This window comes from Lissotriton vulgaris, chromosome 9, assembly GCF_964263255.1.
Source record: "Lissotriton vulgaris chromosome 9, aLisVul1.2, whole genome shotgun sequence".
NCBI lineage: Eukaryota > Metazoa > Chordata > Amphibia > Caudata > Salamandridae > Lissotriton > Lissotriton vulgaris.
This window is the reverse complement of record NC_141697.1, coordinates 104404728-104428601: the sequence shown is the minus strand read 5'-3', so window position 1 is coordinate 104428601 and position 23874 is coordinate 104404728. Positions and strand designations below refer to the sequence as shown.

Here is a 23874-nt window from a genome sequence, read left to right as displayed (position 1 = left end):
AGGAGGCCACCGCATTGGATTTTTTAGCCGCCGCAATGATTACTGAATCTGGTGGTGGGTCGGACTAGAGGAACAGAGGATCCTCTTCAGGAGAGCGATATTTCTTAAGAATCCTCGCTGGAACTGACTTCACCGTAGCCGGAGTCAGGAAGACCTCATTCACCGGATCCATGATACCCGGGACCAACGGCAGCAAAGGTTTGGGTGCTGATCTGTGCTGCAGGGTTTCAAAGATGATCGTCATCTTGACCTGCTGAGCTGCCATAGGCACTCCCAGTTTCAGGGCTCCCCTGCCCAATATGTCTTGGAACTAGAAAATATCCTCAGTTGGAGATATTCTCGATTGTGGGCTGTCTGTTAGAGTCGGAGAGTAATCCCTGTGAGAGCGTGACCTCGAAGAACTTGAAGATCTATGAGTCTGCTTTCTGCTCCTGGACCTAGATCTTCTACTTGAGCGCACTCTAGAACAAGACCGCACCCTGTGGCTAGATCTTCTCTTACTTGAGCGCACTCTAGAGTGAGACCGTTCTTTGTGGCGGGAAGCTTGTTCTCGATATGCCCTCAAACGGTTCGCCGTCTCTTTGTCCTTGGCCCAGTGGTGAAGAGGTCTGTACCACCTTGGGGAAAGACGAACAGAAGGAGACTTCTGGGTGCGATCTCTCACTGGCGAACGTGACTGAGGAGGCTGATTCGATTGTTCCTGCCGCGACCCACCGCCTCCCCAGGTAAATGAGATTCGGTACTATTACAATCCTATGGTTGAGCCCTGTCTTCAGGGTTATGCAAAGAACTGACCTAACTGTCACCCCTGAGGCATGATGGGAAGCCTGGGGTCATGGCTGCCTTAAAGGCACGGTGCCAGTTTTTGTTGAAAATGGTTTCATTTTCTATGCTATTGTTTTACAATGCAGCCTGAGGGCTAACAATGTCTATTTATTAGCAATTTTCAGGATTTATGAGTGGTTTTACTCATTAAAACACAAAGTTCAAGGAATATTTGACCTAATGTGTTTTTGTTTCCTTACTAATTGCAGTACACGTACATGTATTTACATTGTTTAGCCTCAGTTTTGGGGCTGCATTGGAGCGAGATATATGTGTTTTTACATATATATTTTTATATTGTTTCCGGGGTCCCACACATGGGCCGGTAATATTCAGTGCTTATGACTTTGATGAGGATACCCCTGGAAGAGAACCCGGATTACAGGTAAGTAACTAAGTAACTTATCCTTCTTGAGGTTGCTGGCTGCAGGACACTCTGGGATTTTGCTTCTGCAGGTTCAAGATGGGGACATGTCGGTGGGCTGGGGCTGAGTCAGTGGGGGTCCTCCTCTTCTTAGTTTCGGGACGGCTCTTCTGTCCTTCTCCTTCTTTTCTTCTTGGTCGGATCTTGTCTGAGGAGGCCAGGTTCGGGGTTGCCTCAGAATACTAAATTAGGGGCGTTACAGGTAGGTAAAGGTTGGGACCAATGGGTCCCTTCCTTGGATTGCGTACACCCCCTATTATGCAACCCTCCAGTGGGAGAGGGGCATATGCCTCACTCTGGTAGGCATGGTCCCCCCATCTGCAAGATCGGGGGTCTGAGAGTTTTGCTTTATCTCACCTTCCCCACCTGAGGAGTGGAGTTGGCAAAGGTGGGCACACCTCCCTACCTCACTTGGTTTTCCCGCAGATTCTCACGCCCAAAGTGGGGCGGGTCGGAACCGGTGAGGACTAGTTGCTGGAAGCAGCAAAGGGCCTGCGGAAGCTCCAAAGGCTGCAAGCCTTTGAAGCTTCCCCTTTGTGGACCCTTCCCTTCCTCGTGGAGGATGCTTGGCACCTCATCCCAGGATGTGCATTGTGTCAGACCCCCGAGAGCAGCAGGCGATCGACCCAGGGTCCAGAAACATGTCTGGTGGTGGCAGCTGGTGAGCAGCCACTCAGTCTGTACACTAGTATTAGGTTGTTTTTCAACGGGCATCTCTAAGATGCCCTCTGTGTGCATTTCTCATTAAATCCCACACTGGCATCAGTGTGGGTTTAATGTGCTCACAAGTTTGATACCAAACTTCCCAGTTTTCAGTAAAGCCATTATTGTATTGTATTGTATTGTAATTGCATTTATATAGCGCTGACGAGGCGTCAAAGCGCTTTTTCGGCGAGTAGCACGCTACTCCGGGACCCACAGAGGATTAGTGTTGAATTAGTATAGTGAAACATGCAAGTGCATTTTAAGTGGTGGCTAGGTTAGTCAGTTATTTGGATTTGGAATGATAGCAGAAGGATAGAGGAGGACAAAGGTTTGTATTTATATAGCGCTTGTTGACACGCTATTCAGGAAGCCTACAAAGGATTAGTGGTGAATTAATATGGTGAAATATGAAGTAATTTCATTGGTGGATATTAGTCTGTTACTTGGAGTGAGTAGGATAGCGGATGGATAATAGGGGAAGAAAGATTTCCATTCATATAGCACTTGTTACCCCTGTTCGGTGTTGAATGCTTTTCTGGCGAGTAGCACGCCACTCCGGAATCCATAAAGGATTACTGTTGAAAATTAGTATAGTAAACAAATATGAAGTAATTTGAGTAGTGGATATGTTATTCAGTTATTTGGGTAGTATATTAGTATAGTTTAATATGGAATTTAAGAAGTGAACATGTTAGTCTGTTAATTTCGATTGAAAAGGATAGTGGAGGGATAAAAGAGTAAAATATTTTTTTTTTTTAGGTCTTAGCAATAGGAGGAGGCTTTTGGATGAGTAAGAAGGAGTTTTGGGTATTGCTAAATGAGATAAAGGGCAGCATTTCTGGCCCTAGTCCCGATCAGTCTCGAACAGGTTCAAACAGGCAACTACCCTTGTCCTCTCTGCCCTTACCAGGTTCAAACAGGCAACTACCCTTGTCCTCTTCGCCCCTACCAGGCTCAAACAGGCAAATACCCTTGTCCTCCCCGCACTTAGCCTCGACGCCCGGGCTGAGACGCCCTAAACCTGGCCTTTTTTATAGTCCTAGTAATCAGTTGACCCCTTCAGCCAATGGGAACCCTAACACTATCCAATCACAACACTAGCCCTAAAATCTAGAACCAATAGAAGACCAGGATCCTACAGCCAAACATAGCTCTCGTCCAAGCACCCAATCAGTTCAAAAACCCTGATATCTACGTCCAATAAAGGCCTTGGACCTACCAGTAGTCCCAACCCAAGTAGCCAATGGTACAGGTAGCCCTAGTCCCTACTTCCAATAGAAAGCCTAACCCTACTCTTAGTCCCACAACAAGTCCAACAACCAATCACACCAGAAGCCCTAAATATCTACTTCCAATTAAAGGTCTAACCCTAGCCCTAGTCCCACCCTACTCCCAACAAACAATAACATAGGAAGCCCTAGTCCCTACTTCCAATAGAAATCCTAACCCTAGTCCCAACCCTACAATGATTGAATCAGACCCAGAAACCAATCAGAACCCTCAAATACCCAACCAATGAGGAAATTAACCCTAACCCAATAGAAACACCAGATACAACCACCAATTAGTGTACGCATGTGCCAACTACTAGCAGACCATATAAGGTCCCAGCGACCTCAGACAAGGTTTGCTGGCCTGGGAGTTGGAAGCTGCTTCTCCTGTTCAGAATCTCCTAGGAGACAGACAGGCTCAATCCACACTTTGGACTTCTGCAGGTAAAGGCTTCATTTACTCGAAATCTAACAATACTGTTTGAATACTTTACTCCCCCTGCTGGCCAGTAAACAAAGTGCACATGCCCCAGTAAATACAGTTTAAACAGCTCACAGAAGCACCCTCTGATGTAGAATATCCCTGTTGCTTGGGGGGGGGGGGGGGCAGGGGGGCTGGCCTCACTGGCTTGTGAACACAAAAAGGTGGCTGGGGGTGCACTGTTTTAACACACAGGTCTTAGCACAGAGCAAAGGAGAAATTTGGAGGGATAACAGATTTGTCACCAAGGAATGAGAGGGAAAAAATACAGAGGTTGGACTGCAAATCCTACAATTCAACACGTTAAATAAAAGCAATCATGGACAGGGAAAACCACAAGTTTAAAACACAAAACAGGTGATCAAATATGCAATCACAGGCAGGTCAAAATTGCAATTTTACACTGTAACACACAGCCTGCAAAGTGTGTGTGTGTGTGTATATATATATATATATATATATATATATATATATATATATATATATATATATATATATATATATATATATTCACTGAAAAAACCATAGGTTTCACACCAGTTATAGTTAGGAATTAGCATTTAAAAAACCTATTAAATTCACTGAAAAAACCATAGGTTTCACACCAGTTATAGTGGAAATTTTACTGACATAAAAGCATTGAAATTCCAACGTTAATGTTAGTTGGACTCACTAGAACAAGCGCGCCTGCAATGCACTGCTGATGACGTCACATATTACATCACTCATGACATGTCAGTGACATCACTAATGACATCACTGAGTGATGAGCGCACCGGTAAGCGCAGTCTTGCGGCGCGCCCCGGTGCGCGTACCGGTGAGCGTCCTGTTAGCGCTAATGCCGCGAACGAAAACATCATCGTGACGTATCGCGTAGCCGCGTCCGCGTGATACGCACGGCGTAAGCGCACCCGGAAGCACCCACGCGCATACGAACGCGCTACGTAAGCGCCCGAGTCACGCAGCATAAGCGCGTATGGTCATGTGACCTGAAAATAACCATTGGTTCAGAACCGTTTTGGTTTCCAAATGATAAAGCCAGTGTCGTGACCTGAAAATAACACTTTTCATTGGTTCCGAACAGTTTTGGTTTCCAAATGATAAAGCCAGTGTCATGTGACCTGAAAATAACACTTTTCATTGGTTCAGGACAGTTTTGTTTTCCAAATGATGAAAGCCCCCACCTTTTTTCCTTATTCTCACTTTGTCCTTTGACTGAGGAAGACCTGTTTGGAGACCTATTCCCAATTTGTACTGAAAAATGGCTACAGTAGCAGCAGTAGCAGGAGCATCTCAGCCACCACCACCACCTCAAGGACCATCACAACACCACAGTGGTGGAGATGAAGAATAGGAGGAGGAGGAGGAGGAGGAGGAGAGGAGGACGTTCCTGCATGAAGATACTCCCACCTATAAGCCAAAGGAGCACATAGTCTGGGAGTTTTTTTCAATCCCAAAGGACCTCAAAAAAAGTAAATGCGCCAAAGGTTACTTGTTTGATCTGTGGCACTGTACTTTCAAGGGGGAACCCTAACAAAAAGTACTCTTTTGGCAACAACACCATGATTCGCCACATGCAACGCCGGCACCCTAACAACTATGCTAGGGCAGAGGTCTGAGAAATGGCCAGGAACCCTCCCCAATCTTCTCCCAGCACCTCCCAAAGTAAGCAACCCACTCCATCGGGTCCAGAGGCAAGGGAGATGGACCCAAACATACAAACTCAGTTTGGACAATACAAAATCGTTTGTATATTTTGTGGGAAAACAATTACTTATGGTGAGCAAAGCATTAAGCTCATCAACCGTGCTGGTGACAACCACGTGTGCCCCAAAAAACCTTATTTTTTTCCTGATTTTTTTTGCTCCAGTTGAACCGTTTACAATTCCCTGTTTTTTGTTTGTCCTCATAAAAATAACAAAAAAAATATAAAATTGTTCATAAAAGCCTAAAAAAGTACAAAATGTTCCAAAAAACAATTAAAAAAAATATAAAACAACAATTACCTACCGCCAGTAGTTTATATATATATAATATATATATATATATATATTACCTACTGGCGGTCGCCAGTAGGTAGTTATAGTTAGGATTATTTTGTATAGGGATTTCGCAACATTCTATTGGGAATAACTTTGGCGCCGGTTGAGGAATCTGCCTGAAATTTTCCTCAAATTTGCCTCGTGGCGCTCCGCTCCTTCCCTGAAAGTTTGGGGGGGATTCGTCAAGCGGGGGCCGAGCTAAAAGGGGGTCCCAAAACGTGTTTTCCCCATGTTAATTTCCATAGGGCGGTTGGACTCACTTTTAGCCCGAACGGCTGAATGGATTTCCACCAAACTTGGCAAAATTGTAGGGACTGGTAGCCCGATGTGCCTTTGCTATGTCTCAAGATATGTGCTCCAGTGGATTTTGAGTAATTTAGGATAAAATATATATATATATATCTATAATACTATAATATTGTGGGTCTGGCTGGCACCTGTTATGGAATTCTGAAAATGCTCCGTAAATTCCTGCCCCTGCTGTCTGAGGAGCACAGGCGTATTACTGTGCAGGCTCTTGTCGGTTCTAGGCTTGACTATGCTAATGCCCTCTTCCTTGGCCTCCCTGATTACCTAGTTCAGCGCCTACAGGTGGTACAGAACTCTGCCGCCCGGGCTATCTTTGGCCTGCGTAGACGAGCCCGAGCTTCCGGGCTGCTACAGGCGGGTGAGGAAGGCCCGCACGGGAGGGCGCTCTTTTAGCTGCAAAGCCCCACAGCTGTGGAACTCGCTTCCTCTTTCGCTGCGCAGCACTGCCAATTTGTTCCAGTTCAGGAAGAGCCTGAAGACCTGGCTTTTTAATCTTTAGGTTGTTCTTATTGTTTCAGTTTCAGTTTTCTCTCTCATTTTTTTTGCTGTGTTGTGTTATTTTTATTCTGAGATGCAGGTGGAAAGCGCCGGGACACTCTTTTCGAGTAGCCGTGCGCTATACAAGAACGCTGTAACATAACATAACATAACATAAGCGCGCCCCGGTACGCGCACCGGGACGCGCTCCAGCGCGCTACGCGAGTTCGCGAGCGGAAAGCTGATTGGCTCTCGGGTGTCTGTCAACATTCCAAACAGTCCGGAGCGTCCGCCATCTTGAGTCTCGGTAGGATCGAGACATAAGAGGTGACAAAAACAAAGGGGGAAATGACCAAAAGGGGGCAGGGTAGACCCCCCCCTGACCCACTATGTTTGATGTGGGGGCTATAAAAGGGCCCCGTAGGGCAAAAAAAAATTTCTTTTTTTCTTTTCGATTTGCGCAGGGGGAGCGCCTGGTACGCGCACCGGGTAGTGTACCATGGGGAAAAAAGAATGACAGATTTTTTTTTAAAACGTAGCATTTTTCTATAAATTGGAGGTAGTTCTAAAAAGAACTGTTTTTTTTTATTCTTTTTGTTGTTTTATATTTTTTTTATTGTTTTTTGTACTTTTTTTGGCTTTTATGAACAATTTTATATTTTTTTTGTTATTTTTATGGGGACAAACAAAAAACAGGGAATTGTAAACGGCTCAACTGGAGCAAAAAAAATCAGGAAAAAAATTAAGGTTTTTTTCTGCAGATATGGTTATCTCCTGCACGGTTGATTAGGTTTATACTTTTTTCGCCATATGTAATTGTAGTCCCACAATAGATACAAACAATTTTAAAACATCCAAACTTTGTTTGGATGTTTGGTACCATCTCCCTTGCCTCTGGACCCAATGGAGTGGGTTCTTTGCTTGTTGAGGTTCTGGAAGAAGATGGCGGAAGGTTTCTGGACAGTTCTCTCACCTCTGCCGCAGAATAGTTGTTAGGATGCTTGCGTTGCATGTGGCGAATCATGGTGTAATTACCAAAAGAATATTTTTTCGTAGGGTTCCCCCTGGAAAGTTCACAGCCACAGATCAGACAAGTCACTTCTGCAGCATTGACTTTCTTCTGGCCTCTTGGGAATTTAAAAAACTCCCACACAATGTGCTCTCTTGGTTTGTAAGGGGGATTGTCTTCAGGAAGGAACGTCCTCCTCCTCCTCCTCCTCCTCCTCCTCCTCCTCCTCTTCACCACCAATGTGGTGTTGTGGTGGTCCTTGTGGTGGTGGTGATGGTGGTGCAGATGCTCCTGCTGCTGCTACTGTAGCCATTTCTCAATGAATGAAAACAGGTCTTCCTCACTCAAAGAACAAAGTGAGAATGAGGAAAAAAGGTGGGGGCTTTCATCATTTGGAAAACAAAACTGTTCTGAACCAATGAAAAGTGTTATTTTCAGGTCACATGACCCGACGAGCTTACACTACGTGCCCCGGTGCGCGCCCGGCGGCGCTTACGTTACGCGATCGTATGCGCTCGGGCGCTTCCGGGTGTGCTTACGCCGTGCGTCATAAGACGCATCACGCGGTTATGTTTTCGTTCGCGGCAATAGCGCTAACGGGACGCTCCCCGGTACGCGCACCGGGGTGCGCCGCAAGACTGCGCTGACCGGTGCCCTCCCCTGAGTGATGTCACTGACCATGTCATGAGTGATGTAATATGTGACGTCATCAGCAGTGCATTGCAGGCACGCTTGTTATAGTGAGTCCAACTAACTATAACGTTGGAATTTCAATGGTTTTATGTCAGTAAAATTTCCAGCTAAAAATAACTTGTGTGAAACCTATGGTTATTTCAGTGAATATATATATATATATATATATATATATATATATATATATATATATATATATATATATATATATATATATATATATATATATATATATATATATATATATATATATATATAATGGTACAGGGCCTCTAAGGGTGGCATAATAAGTGTTGCAGCCCTTAGAGGCCTTCCCCGGCCACAGTACCATTTACAAGGTGCTGACCTGTGGCCAAAGAGTGTCAATTGGGTTTTGTTTGCAATGCAGTTTAGGGAAAGAACATAGGCCCTGGGTACCTGTTTCGGAGTAACCCAGGGCACCCTCCGTCAAAGCACATCAGCGGTTCAGCAAAAGGTGGGGCAACCATGCAAAAAGAGGGCACTTTCTTACAGTAAACTATTGTCTGCTGTGGCTTTTCTATGAAGAAGAGTATGTACCACAGTCTTAACATCGAGAAAATCAACAGTATGTCTGCTCATGCTGCTTTTGAGGGTCAAATTGCCGTTGTTTAAGTTGTTTTTCTGTTAACTTTTCGTCCTCAACTTCTGTGACCCTCCAGATAAAAAACAGGTTGTTTATGTACCCGAGCCATAAGACCACGAGTTCCATCTCCGGAAACATGACACTGTCATTGAGGATTTCATCCTCCCAGTGGCCCCAGAAACAGTTTGGCAAAGCTCGGGGCAATGCATGTCCCCATGGCAGGCCCGAGAATCTCCCTATATAGAGTGCAGTTAAACATGAAAATGTTATTATGTAGGCAATGCCTGATCATGTTTAGGATCATATTTGTGTGCTCCTAGTATCGCATGGGTCTTCTGGATAGATATTTAAAACAGGCAGTTAGACCTAGTTCATGGTCTGTGATGGAGCGTAATGAGTTGACTACATCTAGGGTAATCAATAAATATTTACTCTGCCATTCGCTGTCATTGATTTTTCCTAAAACATTTTTGGTGTCTCTAGAATACGATGGGAGGGTCACCACCTGACCTCTGAGAAAGTGGTCCACATATCTTGAGATGTTCTCTAGAGCACTGCCTCAGGAAGAGACAATGGGTCTTCCCGGGGTATTAGGACTGTCTTTGTGTACCTTGGGGAGAAGGTATAAAATAAGGAATTTGCGATAGTCACGTTTGAGGAAGCCGTATTCCTCCCATTCGAGAATACCTTTGTCCCTCCAATCAGTAAGATTACCCCACACATCCACTATGCTCTTAGTGTATCCCTCTTTTTTCATGGTGGTATACAAAAAGGATCACTCAATTGTCTGCAGCGCCCTGCTGAGTAGCACTACATTGTCACCTTTATCAGCTAGGCGTATAATAATGCTCTTGTCATTGGTTAAAGATTTGATGGCCGCTTTCTGTGTAAGGGAGAGATTGTCTTGTGTGCTATTGAGCTTCACAAACAAAGTTTTCTGTCTGAATCTCATAAGTTGTTTAGTCATAGTATCCTGGAAAGCATCAATGTTGTAATGTGGGGTGATGGGGAGGAGAGTGGAGCGAAGTTTAAAATTAGTAGGGGCTGCTTAGTCATATGTTATATCAAGGTTATCTAGTTTCCTGTGCGTGTGTGTGTGTGTATTTGGTCTGCTCCATCGTAGAACCGTAAATAAAAAACAAAATGTTGGCTGCATCACGCTGTATGTGTGCACATGCGTGGTGGCGTGGAGACCTATGCCCGCCACGCATGCATTCACATCACACATTTTTTTCTTGCACTGATGCTGTTCAGTATGAGCAGAGCAAGATTTCTTTCAGTTTGCTAATGCTAAACCGCATTAACAAAAAAAAGCATTAGCAAAGCGAATTAGTTTGCTTTGCTAATGCTTATTATATTTTCGTGGCCTGAGGTTCCTAGCTTATTTGCTGGTTTCCCAGTAATAGAAAATCATTCACTGATCAATTAATTAGTCAATCTAGTCATTCATTTAGTTTGCATGAAGCAGAGTAACAGTTAGCATTCATCTTTCAATTGGAGGCTGAAGTTTATTGAATTTGTGTTTCCCAAGGTGAAGACGATGGCAGAGACCAAACCATGCTTGAAACAAAAGTTTGGGAAGCATTTAACCCACTAACGGATAAACAGATAGACCAGTTCTTGGTAGTAGCACGGTAAGAAATGTTTTCATGTCTGAAATGGGTAATGTTTTAGCAGAAATAATGTGATGTAATTCACATAATGTGAATACATTTTTGCATGAAGCTATAGAGACGTTCATATTCACTATACTGAATGTGGCAGATTGTTCATGTTCAGTATAACTTATTGGACATTAGTATATGCTAAATCACTAAACCATTTTGGGATGAATCCTAGGCGTAACTAAAACGTGTGCACTTAGAAGAGTACAGCATTTGTATGTATGAGCCCGTTTAAAGTATCCTTGGAGTCTGTGAGATTACTTCTGATAGGATCAATACATATCCCTAAGCTCTTATGACACTTTCGGTCTGGGAATCCAGTGTTTACCAACCAGATTTTTTCCTGATCAAGAGTAGTTTAGGTGGGTTTTCTGGGGATATCCCCACACATTCTTTTCTCTATGGTACTGGAAAGGCCAGGAATACCCAATAGTGAGCCTCTACGTTAGATGATGACTGCCTGTGTTTGGTCCCAATCTGTTGATCAGACAGTGTCTTTTGTCAAGGAACTGCTCTGAGTGGATAGGGAAATGAAGCCTTGCTCCGGGAGAAGAGAGAATCAAGACTAGATATCACAGAGGATAATTATGGGCAGAGAAAGAAGGCTGCTCAGTTGGGCCTGACTTGGTATTTTTGTCAGGTAGCCCCCCTAATTTCACAGAAACAAGCCAGTACACTTCACCATGGCAAAGCACCAACTTCAGCGGAAAGGAAAGCACTTCTTTTCAGAAAGCAGGCTGTCTTGGCTGTCAGTCACCGTGATGGGAGCAAATTGTGTAGCTAATGACTTCTGCTCTGTTTCTGTATATTTAAGGGGAGGAGAAGGAATTCTGCTATACTGCTTACTTGTAGGTTTACCTCATGCTGCACATCCTTCAGAATTGAAATCAGCAAATGCAATCCTTTTAGTCAAAAACCTTAATTTGATCTCCCTCCCTTCCTTTTAACTATCAACTGATTTTACTATTTATAAAAGCCTCTTGAACGCCATTGCCAATCCCCAGCTATCTTCTTTTTATTTAAGAGACCAACTTACTTAATCTATCCTATTCAGACCATTTCTAATGAACATTGTAAGGAAATGAGAAATAGACCTATTCGCTGTAGCAATACACAAAATAATTTCTTTTCCACACCTTTACAATATCTGACTAATGTATACCTGTAAGGAAATGCCTCTTTTGTATTGTCGCCCCAAAGTTTTCTGACTGATGCTGCTGGTTTTTCGACTCTGAGAGTGCAGTGAGGCCTACTAACCAGACCACTGGGCCAGTTCCCTGACCCTAAAGTGTGTATCGAATTGGCTGCACTCAATTGGAAATGGCTAACTTACCCTTAGGTTATTTTGTAAATGGTACCCTGATACCCAGGATATGTATTTTATAGGGATACCCCAGGGATTGCAGCACTGATTGTGCCACTCTGGAGGTCCCCCAAGTAAAACAAGTCCGCCACTGCCGTCTAGTATAGCAGTTGTGCACTGCTAGCCTGACTTTGCCATTGAAAGCAATCAAAGCCACAACTTCCTCTGGACATGTGTGTAATTCACCCCTCTGGCAGGCCTACAGAGCGCTAAAAGCAGGGTGTAACTTGTGAACGAAGAAGGAAATGTGCTTTATTGTCCTGGCAGTAAAACACGCAAAACTACAGTTTTACTGTGGAAAGACTTGGTTGCCCAATTGGTGAGTGCAGGATTAAACGCTTGTGAGAGTGCCATCTTTCTTGCACTGGTATGCCCCCACTTTTGTCTGAGCTGCTGATGTGCTTTGACTGAATGTGCCCTGAGTCCCTGCCAACCAGGTACCCAGGGCCTGTGTCCCTTCCCTAAAAGCTGTGTTGAAACTAAAACCCAATTGGCATCTCTGGCCACCTGTCAGCCCCTAGTAAATGGTACCCAGGGCATGGTGACCAGAGAAGACCCCTGAGCACTGCAGCACTTATTGTGCCACCCTCAGGGGCCCTGTACCCTGACACCTACACACTGTCTTTGTCGGCTGAGTGTCTAAATACAGAGCTAAACAAAGAGTCAACATGGCACACCACCCTGTGCGCCATGCCCACAGAACCCACTGCCCTGGCATACTTCAGTCACCCCTCTAGCTGGGTGCCCTATGCCAGAGGTGTGGGCACAGGTGCATGAGCCCTGTGCCCCTACAGTACCCAGGGCCTTTCCTGGGCACTGTAAGTGCAGTGATGCCATTAAGAGCATATGGTGCTGGGAGGTTGTCATTACGAACTCCACAGCTACTGATCGAAGAGCCAGGTCTTGAGAAGTCTTATGAGGGCCAGCAGGTCCTGGGTCTGTCGTAGGCTGGTAGGGAGAGCGTTCCAGGTCAGGCTGGGGGTGGGGGTATGGAAGCGGAGTCGGTCGTTGAGGTATTTAGGTCCGGTGTTGTGTAGCGCTTTGTGTGCGTGGATGTGGAGTTTGAAGGTGATCCTCTTGTTAACGGGGAGACAGTGTAGGCTTCTCAGATGGGGTGTGATGTGGCTGACGTCGAGGATCAGTTGTGCCGAGGCGTTCTGGATTCGTTGTAGTCGTCTCAGGAGCTTGGTGGTTGTTCCTGAGTAGAGGTTGTTCCCGTAGTAGAGTCTGCTGGTGACGAGGACCTGGGTGATGGTTTTTCTCGTGTCGGGGGTGGAGGGGGGATCCATTTGAAGATCCTGCGGAGCATTTGGAGGGTGTTGAAGCAGGACGCGGAGACGGCGTTGACTTGCTTGGTCATGGAGAGGGCGGAGTCTAGGATGACCCCCAGGTTGCGAGCGTGGTCGGTGGGTTCCGGGGTAGTGCCTAGCGATGTGGGCCACCAGGAGTCGTCCCAGGCTGATGGGGTGGGTCCGAGGGTGAGGCCCTCCGTTTTGTCTGAATTCAGCTTCAGTCTGCTGTCCTTCATCCAGTCGGCAACAGCCTTCATTCCTTTGTGGAGATTGGCTTTGGCGGTGTGGGGGTCTTCAGTGAGGGAGATGATCAGCTGGGTGTCGTCGACGTAGGAGATGATGTTGAGGCTATGTTGTCGTGCGACGTGGGCAAGCAGTGCCATGTAGATATTGAACAGCGTCGGGCTGAGGGAGGATCCCTGAGGGACGTCGCAGATGATATCTGTGGTTTTTGAGCAGAAGGGTGGGAGGCGGACGCTCTGGGTTCTGCCGGAGAGGGAGGAAGTGGTCCAGGCCAGGGCCTTCTCTTGGATTCCGGCGTCGTGGAGGCCTGCTGATAAGGTGCAGTGGCAGACCGTGTCGAAGGCTGCTGATAGGTCCAGGAGGATGAGGGCGGCTGTTTCTCCCTTGTCCATCAGGATCTTGATGTCGGTGGCGGCGATGAGGGCGGTCTCGGTGCTATGGTTGTTGCGAAAACCGGATTGGAAAGGGTCCAGGATGTTGTTGTCATCGAGGTAGCTGGTTAGCTGTTTGTTGACGAATCTCCTCACTTTTGCCGGGAACGGGAGCAGGGAGATGGGCCGGTAGTTCTTGAGGTCCTTGGGGTCCGCCTTGGGTTTCTTCAGTAGGGCGTTGATCTCGGCGTGCTTCCAGCTTTCCGGGAAGGTTGCTGTTTCAAAGGATATGTTGATTGCTTTCCGGAGGTGGGGCGCGATGGTTGTGCTGGCTTTGTTGAAAACGTGGTGAGGGCAGGGGTCGGATGGGGATCCGCAGTGGATGGAGTTAATGGTTTTGATGGTGTCTTCATCGCTGATGGTGGACCAGGCAGTCAGGCGGCTGGTGCGGGTGGAGATCGCGGGGTGGTTGTCTCGTGGTGGGTGTGGGGGTGTCAGAGTTGAAGCTGTCGTGGATGTTGGTGATCTTGCGGTGAAAGAAGGTGGCCAGGGAGTCGCACAGGTCCTGTGATGGTGGAATGTCGTTGGCGTTGGAGCTGGGGTTGGAGAGTTCTTTCATGATGCTGAAGAGCTCTTTGGTGTTGTGTGCGTTGTTGTCTAGGCTGTCCTTGAAGGAAGTCCTCTTGGTGGTCCTGATGAGTTGGTGGTGTCTGCGGGTGGCGTTCTTGTGGGCTGTGTGGCTGTCTGGTGTTCGGTCGTGGAGCCATTTCTTCTCCAGCTTCCGGCAGGTGCTCTTGGATGTCCGGAGGTCTTCGGTGAACTAGGCGGCTTTCTTGTTGGTGTGGTCGGTTGTGGAGATCTTGAGAGGGGCGAGGGTGTTGGCTCAGTCGTTGATCCACTGTTTGAGGTTGGTTGCGGCGGTGTCGAGGTCGATGGGGTCAGCGGGTGGTCTCAGGGCGAGGGTGGTTGTCAGTTGGTGACCTTGCCCCAGCAGCGGCGTGGCAGCTGTTGGGTGCGGTGGTGTGTGGTGGGTTTCTTGAAGGTGAAGTGGACGCATCTATGGTCGTTCCAGTGTGGTTCGGTGGTGTGGTTGAAGGATACGTGGGGGCTTGCGGAGAAGATGGGGTCCAGCGTGTGTCTGGCGGCGTGGGTGGGGGTCGTCACGAGCTGTTTGTCGAGGTTGTCGATAAGGGCGGTGGAGTTGGCGTCGTTGCTGTTTTCAATGGGGAAGTTAAGGTCCCCGAGGAGGATGTAGTCCGTGGAGGCGAGGGTGTGGGTGCTGCTGAGGTCGGCGATGGTGTCGTTGAACTGTGGTCGTGGTCCGGGTTGTCTGTAGACGAGTGTTCCTCTGAGGGTCGTATTGGGGTCGGTGTGGATCTGGAAGTGCATGTGTTCGGCAGTGGTGAGGGTGTCGTCGGTTTTGGTCGAGACTCTGAGGGTGTCTTTGTGGACGATGGCGATTCCCCCTCCTACTCCGTTGGCGCGGTCTCTGTGGGAGATCTTATAGCCTTGTGGGATGTCTATGGCGATGTCTGGTGCTGAGGTGGCGTTCAGCCAGGTCTCCATCAAGAAGGCGATGTCGTGGCGGTAGAATCTAGGAGGTCCCAAAGTTCGATGGCGTGCTTGCGAGCGGAGCGGGTGTTAAGGAGGATGCATCGGAGGTGGTTTGGTTCTCTGGTTGGTGGTTTGGCAGGCTGGATGCTGATGAAGCTGCAGTTCCGGCAGGTGAAGGGCCCTTGGGTGTGCTTCGGGATGGCCTGGTAGCAGGGGTGATCTCGTCCGGTGTTGAGTGCGTGGAGGGTGCTTGAGTCATAGTGCAGTCTGGCATTGCGGCAGGCGCGGGGTCCAGGGATCCTGGCGCTGGGCGCGGTCCTGGCGCAGACGGGCTTGCCTTTGGCATGCCTTCGGTGCACCCGCTGCACGCGTCCGCTGCGCGCTTCTGCGCGGCGACCTCCATAAGAGGCGAAGTGGGAAAGAGGAGCAGCTGGGAGGCGGGAGCGGAGCGGCCAATGGGCTAGGGGAGGGACACAGAAGGCAAAAGGGGGCGGGGCTGCATGGGAGCAGCGGCGGGAAGCGTGGGGCTGGGGGGCACAGAGGGCATGGAGCGCAGGGAGCGTTAGCAGAATAAAACTCAAATTACAGAATAATAGTGCAGAAGCAAAGTCGAGGCGAAAAACAACAGCGAGCAGATAAATGCAGAGCAGACGATTCAGCTTCCGGAGACGAGGATCGAATCTAGACACATGGGAACAAAAGCTTCGGATCCAAAAAGGACAGATCCAAAGAAAAGACGAGAAAAACCTTCGGAACCGAAACTAAGAACCGTTCCAAAGACAATAGACATTGTAAAGTCTAAAACTTTCGGCCCCAAAACAGATAAATCGGCGCCGAAAAATGATTTGCCAATAGAAGAGCGTTTCCAGCCTGATGCAAGGCAAAAAACTCTTAAAATTCATCCAAAGACTAGACATGTATACACAGTGCCTGAAAAGAGGAAAATGGACTATCCTAAACCACCGCCAGTTCCTCTTAAAAAGAATGTTCAAACTTCCCCTATAAGAATTCCTTCACCAGAAGTAGAAATGCCAGTAGATATCTCTCCTGTACATTCTCCAGCCAGTTTACATAGCTTTATACCACAACATGAGGACTATGGGGATACCTACTTACAAGAGGTAGAGAGTGAACATCAAATGGTTGATATTAATGATCCAGATGATATGTCTGGGCCATCAGGTGACCCATGGGAAGACTATAATGCACCAGATCTACCACAAGACGAGGCATACCCGTCTAGGCCATCTCCCCCTGATGACACCATTGGGTTCACACAGCTCATAGAGCAGCCACTTTCCATGGAGTAGACCTACATACAGATCCAATAGAAGAAGACTTTCTAATGGACACACTGTTATCTTCACATAAAACCACTACCACTTTGCCAATACTTAACGGAGTGGTAAGACACGCACCAGAAATATTTAAAGACCCAGTCCGAGCCAGAGTAATTAACGCTAGGCTAGAAAAGAAGTACAAAGCGGCTCCAACTGACCTAGCATATATTAAAGGTCAGTTGCCACTAGACTCGATGGTAGTGTCAAATGCGAGAAAGAGAGCTAACTCGCAGACAACAGGGGCTGCTCCACCCCCCCGATAAAGAGTCTAAGCTTTTGGATGCTTCAGGAAAACGCACCATCTCACAAGCAGCCAATATATGGAGGATTGCTAACACTCAAGCTCTGTTAGCGAGATATGACAGAGCTCATTATGATGAGTTAGTCACTCATGCAACACTTGCCAGAACAATATAAGACTAGGGCTTCTGACCTAATACAGGAAGGCAAGATTATAACACATACCTCCATAAGATGCGCACTAGACACTGCAGACACAGCATCTAGATCAGTAAATACAGGGGTACTGTTGCGCAGACATGCATGGTTACGCATCTCTGGGTTCAAACCAGAACTACAAGCCAGTATATTAAACCAACCATTTGACCAACAGCATCTTCTCGGCCCAGCAGTGGCCAGTGCACTAGAAAAGATGAAAAAAGATACTGATCCGGCAAAATCAATGGAGCCTTAGAAACTCAAACCCATAGACCTTCCTTTCGTCGCTCCTCATATAGGGGCGCCTCTAAAGGTTTCCATACTGATAACACCTCCTCTTCTTACAAAGCGCCCAGCCAAACCTCACCCAGTAAGGGATATTATAGAGGAGGGTATAGAGGAAACAACAATAAGGGCAGAGGTAGAGGCAACAACAATCGTAACGCCTCTACCCCCAATAAGTGACTTCCCTCCCATCCCCCAGACCATTCCACTCTTGTCGGGGGTAGATTACAACAGTTCCTACCTGTCTGGAACTCCATCACCACAGACAGGTGGTGAGACAAATAATTCAGTCAGGTTATTGCCTGGAGCTCACTTCCACTCCTCCAACAATACCACCCAGACAGCGTCCCATGTCACACGAACACCTCATACTATTAAGACAAGAGGTGGAATCTCTACTGCAAAAGAATGCAATGGAACCAGTCCCAAAACAGCATCAAAACACAGGGGTTTACTCTTTATTTTCTCAAACCCAAAAAGGGCTAGTCCCTCAGACCTATTCTAGATCTAAGACCCCTAAACCTGTACATACAATCAGACCACTTTCATATGGTCACATTACAACAGGTTCTACCGTTGCTAAAGAAAGGCAACTTCCTTGCCACACTAGACCTCAAGGATGCCTACTTTCACATTCCCATTCATCAATCTCACAGAAAGTACTTACGGTTTGTACTAGAAGGCCAACACTACCAATTCAAAGTACTACCTTTCGGAGTAACTACAGCACCTCAAGTGTTCACAAAGTGTCTAGCAGTAGTAGCTGCACACTTAAGAACAACATTCATGTCTTCCCATATCAGACGATCTGTCTGCTGCACAAATTAGGGTTTACAGTAAATCAAAAGAAGTCACATCTCCAACCGTCCCTCTCTCAACAGTATCTAGGGGCCACAATAGGTACTGCCAAGGCAATAGCATACCCCAACCCAACAAGAATTCAAAATATGCACAATCTCATCAAAGGATTCCAGCCACAACACTCACTACAGGCTCGAGTGTTCGTGCAACTAATAGGAATGATGGCATCTTGTATTTTCATGGTACCATACACAGGACTACAAATGTGCCCCACACAAGAATGCTTAGCAAGTCAATGGAATCAGGCTCCGCAACAAATAACAGATCTGGTGGTGGTTGACGACCGGACATATTGCTCTCTGCAATGGTGGAACACCAAAAACCTTTCCAAGGGCCGGCCGTTTATAGAGCCTGTTCCACAAATGAAATTAACGATAGACGCATCTCTCACAGGATGGGGAGCGTATTTACAAAGACACACTGTACAATGTACATGGACACTGCAACAAAAACTACTCCACATAAATCATCTGGAGTTACTAGCGATTTTTCTAGCTCTAAAATAGTTTCAACATTACCTGTCAAACAAAGCTGTACTAGTCCGGACGGACAATATGACAGCAATGTACTACATTCAAAAGCAAGGAGGGACACACTCCCTACAGCTCTCCCAGCTGGCGCAGAGCATATGGAGGTGGGCCATTCCTCAAAACATGTTCCTGCTAGGAGACCATCTACCAGGAGTTCACAATCAAGTGGCAGATCTGTTAAGTCGTCAGAGACAACAGATACACAAATGAGAATTTCATCCTCCAGTTCTTCAGCCATTTTTTCAAATGTGGGGTCAACCAGAGATAGATAGATCTGTTTGCTACACATCACAACTCCAAATGCCCAAGCTTCGCCGCCAGATACCCACACCCATTATCCAAAGGCAATGCGGTATGGATGAAATGGTCAAACAAATTTGCGTACGCTTTTCCACCTCTCCCACTAATTCCATTAGTGGTACGCAAGCTACAGCAACTTTCTCTCAAATTGATTCTCATAGCACCAATGTGGGCAAGACAACCGTGGTACACCACGCTGCTAGACCTCTCCGTAGTACCACATCACAAGTTAAAACTCTCCACACATCTACTAACACAGAACCATGGAGAGATAATGCATCAAGACCCAATGCATCTCAATCTAGCGATCTGGCTCCTGAGGTCTTAGAATTCGAATATCTAAATTTACCCCCTGATTTATGAATGTCATTAAAGAAGCAAGACGTCCTACCACTAGAGCATGCTATGCAGCAAAGTGGAAAAGGTTCGTTGTGTATTGCACAAATAAGGTCAACCCATTAGATGTTTCATACAAAACATCATGTGCTATCTGTTACATCTGCAAAGATCTAACTTAGCGTACTCTTCAGGTTACATCTCGCTGCTATAGCAGCATATCTCCAAAACCGACAACATGTCATTCTTTAGAGTACCTGCAATCAAAGCGTTTATGGAAGGACTCAAAAGAATAATTCCTCCCAGAATCCCACCCTCTCCAGTATGGAATTTAAATATTGTTCTCACCAGACTTATGGGTCCACCTTTTGAACCATTAAATAAGTGTTAATTACAGTTTCTTACATGGAAAGTTGCTTTTCTAGTGGCAATTACCTCACTGAGGAGAGTAAGTGAGATTCAGGCATTAACATTTCAAGAACCATTTATACAACTTCATCACAATCAACTGGTACTTAAAACAAATCCAAAGTTTCTGCCAAAGGTCATTTCACCGTTCCACCTCAACCAATCGATTGAGTTGCCAGTATTTTTCCCCAACTGCAAACGGTTGCAGAAAGAGCTCTACATACATTAGATGTAAAAAGAGCACTTCTCTACTACATTGATAAGACAAAACCATTTCTTAAAAGTAAACAATTGTTTGTCTCCTTTTCACCCCCACATAAGGGCAATCCTATTTCTAAACCAGGCATTGCAAGATGGATTGTTAAGTGCATTCAGATTTGTTACCAGAAAGCAAAACACACTCGATCCAGTCCTCCTAGAGCTCATTCTACCTGTAAGTTAGGCGCATCTATGGCATTCCTAGGAAATATACCATTAGATGACATCTGTAAAGCAGCTACATGGTCTACTCCGCACACATTTACAAAACACTACTGTGTAGATTTGCAGGCAAAACAACAAGCAAGTGTGGACCAGGCTGTACTCAAGACATTATTTCAAACTACTGCAATAGATGCGGGTGGTCGCCGCTAAGGGAGAAACTGCTGTGCAATCTATGCTATAGTGTGTGGTCTGCAGCCCATATGCCTTGGACGGAAAATGCTACTTACCAGTATGCATCTGTTCTTGGCATGTAGGGCTGCAGAACCACACACGCCTCCCCGGCTACCTGTATCTGTTCCAGTGTTATCTTATTTAGATACACAACCCATGGTCATCTTTATCTGTATTCATACAAACTCCATCATTTGCCCAGTGGCGAAAACAATCTGAGGATGGAGTCGATGCCCATGCGCACTACGATCTAAGGGAGGAGTCACCCAACAGACAAAAACTCTTCCAAGACAACAAAAAAGTGTAATCATCCGGGCCCACCACCAGATGGTGATCTAATGCTATAGTGTGTGGTTCTGCAGCCCTACATGCAAAGAACAGGTGCATACTGGTAAGTAGCATTTTCCTTTCTCCATAGGAATCCATTGTCTGCTTTTCTATGAAATTTCTTCTGTCTACTTTTGAAAACTAGAAATATTCTTTAAAAATCATACGAAATACTGAAACGTAATTCCTTACCTGTTTTAAGTTGAGACCCCAGTGCTGGCCCCAAGAGCCCAGTACTGGATTACAAAAGTAACGAGATCGTACTTTACCTGCAATCTGAATTTTCTCTCATTGGATAACATTGCCAGATTTCTGTTGAAAAGTTTCTAAGTGTGAACTTTTAAAATAGCTTTTTATTCTTGAAAAATCACTGCAATACCTAAAACGTTTTTGCTAAACTGTTTCCAGCTTAGACCCCAGGACTGAACCTAGGAGCCAGTCCTGGAATTACCAAAGTAATCTTCAAAGTAATCAACTGTGTTTATACAGGAAAACCCATTGTGCTCAATGCTAAATTGTGTGTAGAATTGTGTTGCCTACTGCAACGCCTGTACCTATTGTGTTTACCAAGCTTATTGCCTTTCTGCAAAGTACTAACCTGAGACCTCTCATATTGAGAACAGTATATTTTGATACCTGTTGGTTCTAGAAATAAAACAACTATATCTTTGATATAAAAACAATTCGCCTGGAGTTCAGTCTTTGAGTGTGTGAAACCTTTTGCTGACTGAGTGGGTACAACAAATGCTTTACACTGTCCTCTGGTACTGCCTTACTGCTCGACCAAGCTACCATTTTAGAGAGTAAGGTCACACCTGGCTTTAACCTCTGTTATACCTCTGGGATTTGTGGACTCTATACACACTGTACCTTATTCTGGTCCAGTATATATAGAGCCACCTACTCACATTGGTGGATCAGCGGTGGGATACAAACTTGCATTTGTTGGACTACTTGGTTACGATCTGATAACACACCAGAACTCATAAATTGCTGTTCGAATTCTGACATTTTTTTTCCAAAATACTAAAAGTCGGATAGGGCCTTGCTTAAGTTCCATTAGAATTCCAGATAAATAGAAGTCACTATAGTTAGGGTACAGGGTTAGAACTGTCAAGTTAGAATGTCTCAGCAGAACCCAGCTGTTAGTGAAGATAACTTGGACCTAGTTGAGGAGCTCGACCTCACACCTTACGTGCACTTGAATTTCAAGGAATTGAGGTCCCTATGTAAACTTAAAATATAGTCATGGGCCTGCATCCAACCAAACAAGGGCTCCAGGAGCTCCTGGCTGAGTATGCAAAAAGCCACCCCTCTGAACAGGGTGACACCAGGTCAGAGGAAGAAGAAGAGGAGGAAGGGAAGTAAGGTCTCTACACCCTTAACTCCAAGGGTCAGCTTCTGGGAGCCTGGGTACCACACAGGTGGACTAAGCCCCAGAGAACACATTGGGGAGAGCTCCAATGAAGAGGACAACTTTTTAGCAAAATTGGCCAAGAGATTAGACCTAGAGTCCAGACTCCTGGCTCTAGAGAAAGAAAGGAAAGAGATGGGCTTAGCCCCCATCTCTGGTGGCAGCAATACCAATAATAAGGATAAAGAGCAATCTTATGATCCCCAAAGGGGTTGTCCCTAAATGTGAGGAAGGTGATTATATCACCAAGTGGTTCACAGCCTTTGAGAGGGCTTGTGATATCAGAAGACTAAAGAAACCTCTCTGGGGAGCACTCCTGTGGGAACCTTTCTCTGGTAACTGCAGAGACAGGCTTCTGACCCTCTCTGGGCCAGATGCAGGGTCTTATGACCTCATGAAGAAGACTCTGATTGAGGGATTCAAACTCACTACTGAGGAGTACAGAATTAGGTTCAGGGGGCTCACAAAACCCAGACCCAATCCTGGATAGATTTTGTAGAGACACTGGATGGTTGGTTAACTGGACACAATGTGCATGATTTTACTGGGCTTTATAATTTGTTTATGAAGGAACACATTTTGAGCAATTGCACAGATGAAAAGTTGCATCAGCATTTGGTAGACCTAAGTTTGATTTCTCCCCAAGAATTGGGAAAGAAGGCAGACCATTGGGTCAAGACTAGGGTGACCAGGACAGACACGGGGGTGACCAAAAGAAGGTGGTTACAAAACATCCCCAGGGGAAAGGTGGTGAGCATCCCCAAGATAAAAAGTCTAAGTCTTCCAAGGGGCCCCAAGAACCTGTCCAGGTGGGTGGGTCCCAAACTACTCCCTATGTGCCTCAGCCCTAAAGGGGTAAGAACTTTGATCCTAACAAGACCTATTGTAACAACTGTAAAAATTTGGGACATTTAACTGTAGACAAAAACTGCCCACACAATAAAGCCCCTAAGGCACCCAATACAGCTACTCCAGGGACAGTAAATCTACAGATGGGATCAGAGGAGTGCCCAGAGCAAATCAGGGAATACACTCAAGCTAGTCTTGTCTCCTTGGGGGAAATGGAGGTTGTCAATGTAGCTGGTTGGCCACCCAACTGTAACAAGTATCTGCAATACCCTTCCATTAATGTAACTAGAGTAGAAGCCCTGAGGGATACAGGTGCCAGCATCACTATGGTAAAGGAAAATCTGGTTTCCCCAGAGCAATACTTGGTTGGGAAAACTTTCACAGTCACCAATGCTGACAGCATTACCACCCAGCGTCCTCTGGCTATGGTGACATTAGGGTGGGGGGAGGTTACTGGCCTGAAACTGGTAGTGGTCTCTCCACAATTGCCAGCTGACTGTCTGCTTGGAAATGACCTGGAAATCTCAGCCTGGGCTGAGGTTGAGCAAGTAACCCATGCAGCCATGCTGGGTATCCCTAGACTGGTGTGTGTGTGCAAACCAGAGCACAGAGCAAAAATAAGGGGGAACAAGTAGGTTTGGAGCCTGAAAGTATGGCCCAACCAACCAAGAGAAAAAGCAAGAAGACTGGGAAACCAGCTTCTACACAGCAAGCCTCTCAGGACCCCTCTCCTGAGGAAGAGGACTTGGAAACCCTAGAGGGAACTGAGCCCATGGAGCTTGAGCCTTACCAGGCTGGACTCCTG

The 23874-nt window shown here is 46.2% G+C and overlaps 1 protein-coding gene across 3 annotated transcripts in view; it reads left to right on the top strand.

Annotated features, from left to right (window-relative positions):
- MTA1 (metastasis associated 1) overlaps nucleotides 1-23874 on the top strand; it is a 721937-nt gene that overhangs the window by 340376 nt on the left and 357687 nt on the right. For all 3 annotated transcript variants that reach the window (XM_086937146.1, XM_086937145.1, XM_086937147.1), the window contains exon 7: nucleotides 10372-10474. In XM_086937146.1, the coding sequence (XP_086793272.1) occupies nucleotides 10372-10474 (103 nt within the window). The remainder of the gene's footprint in view (nucleotides 1-10371; nucleotides 10475-23874) is intronic.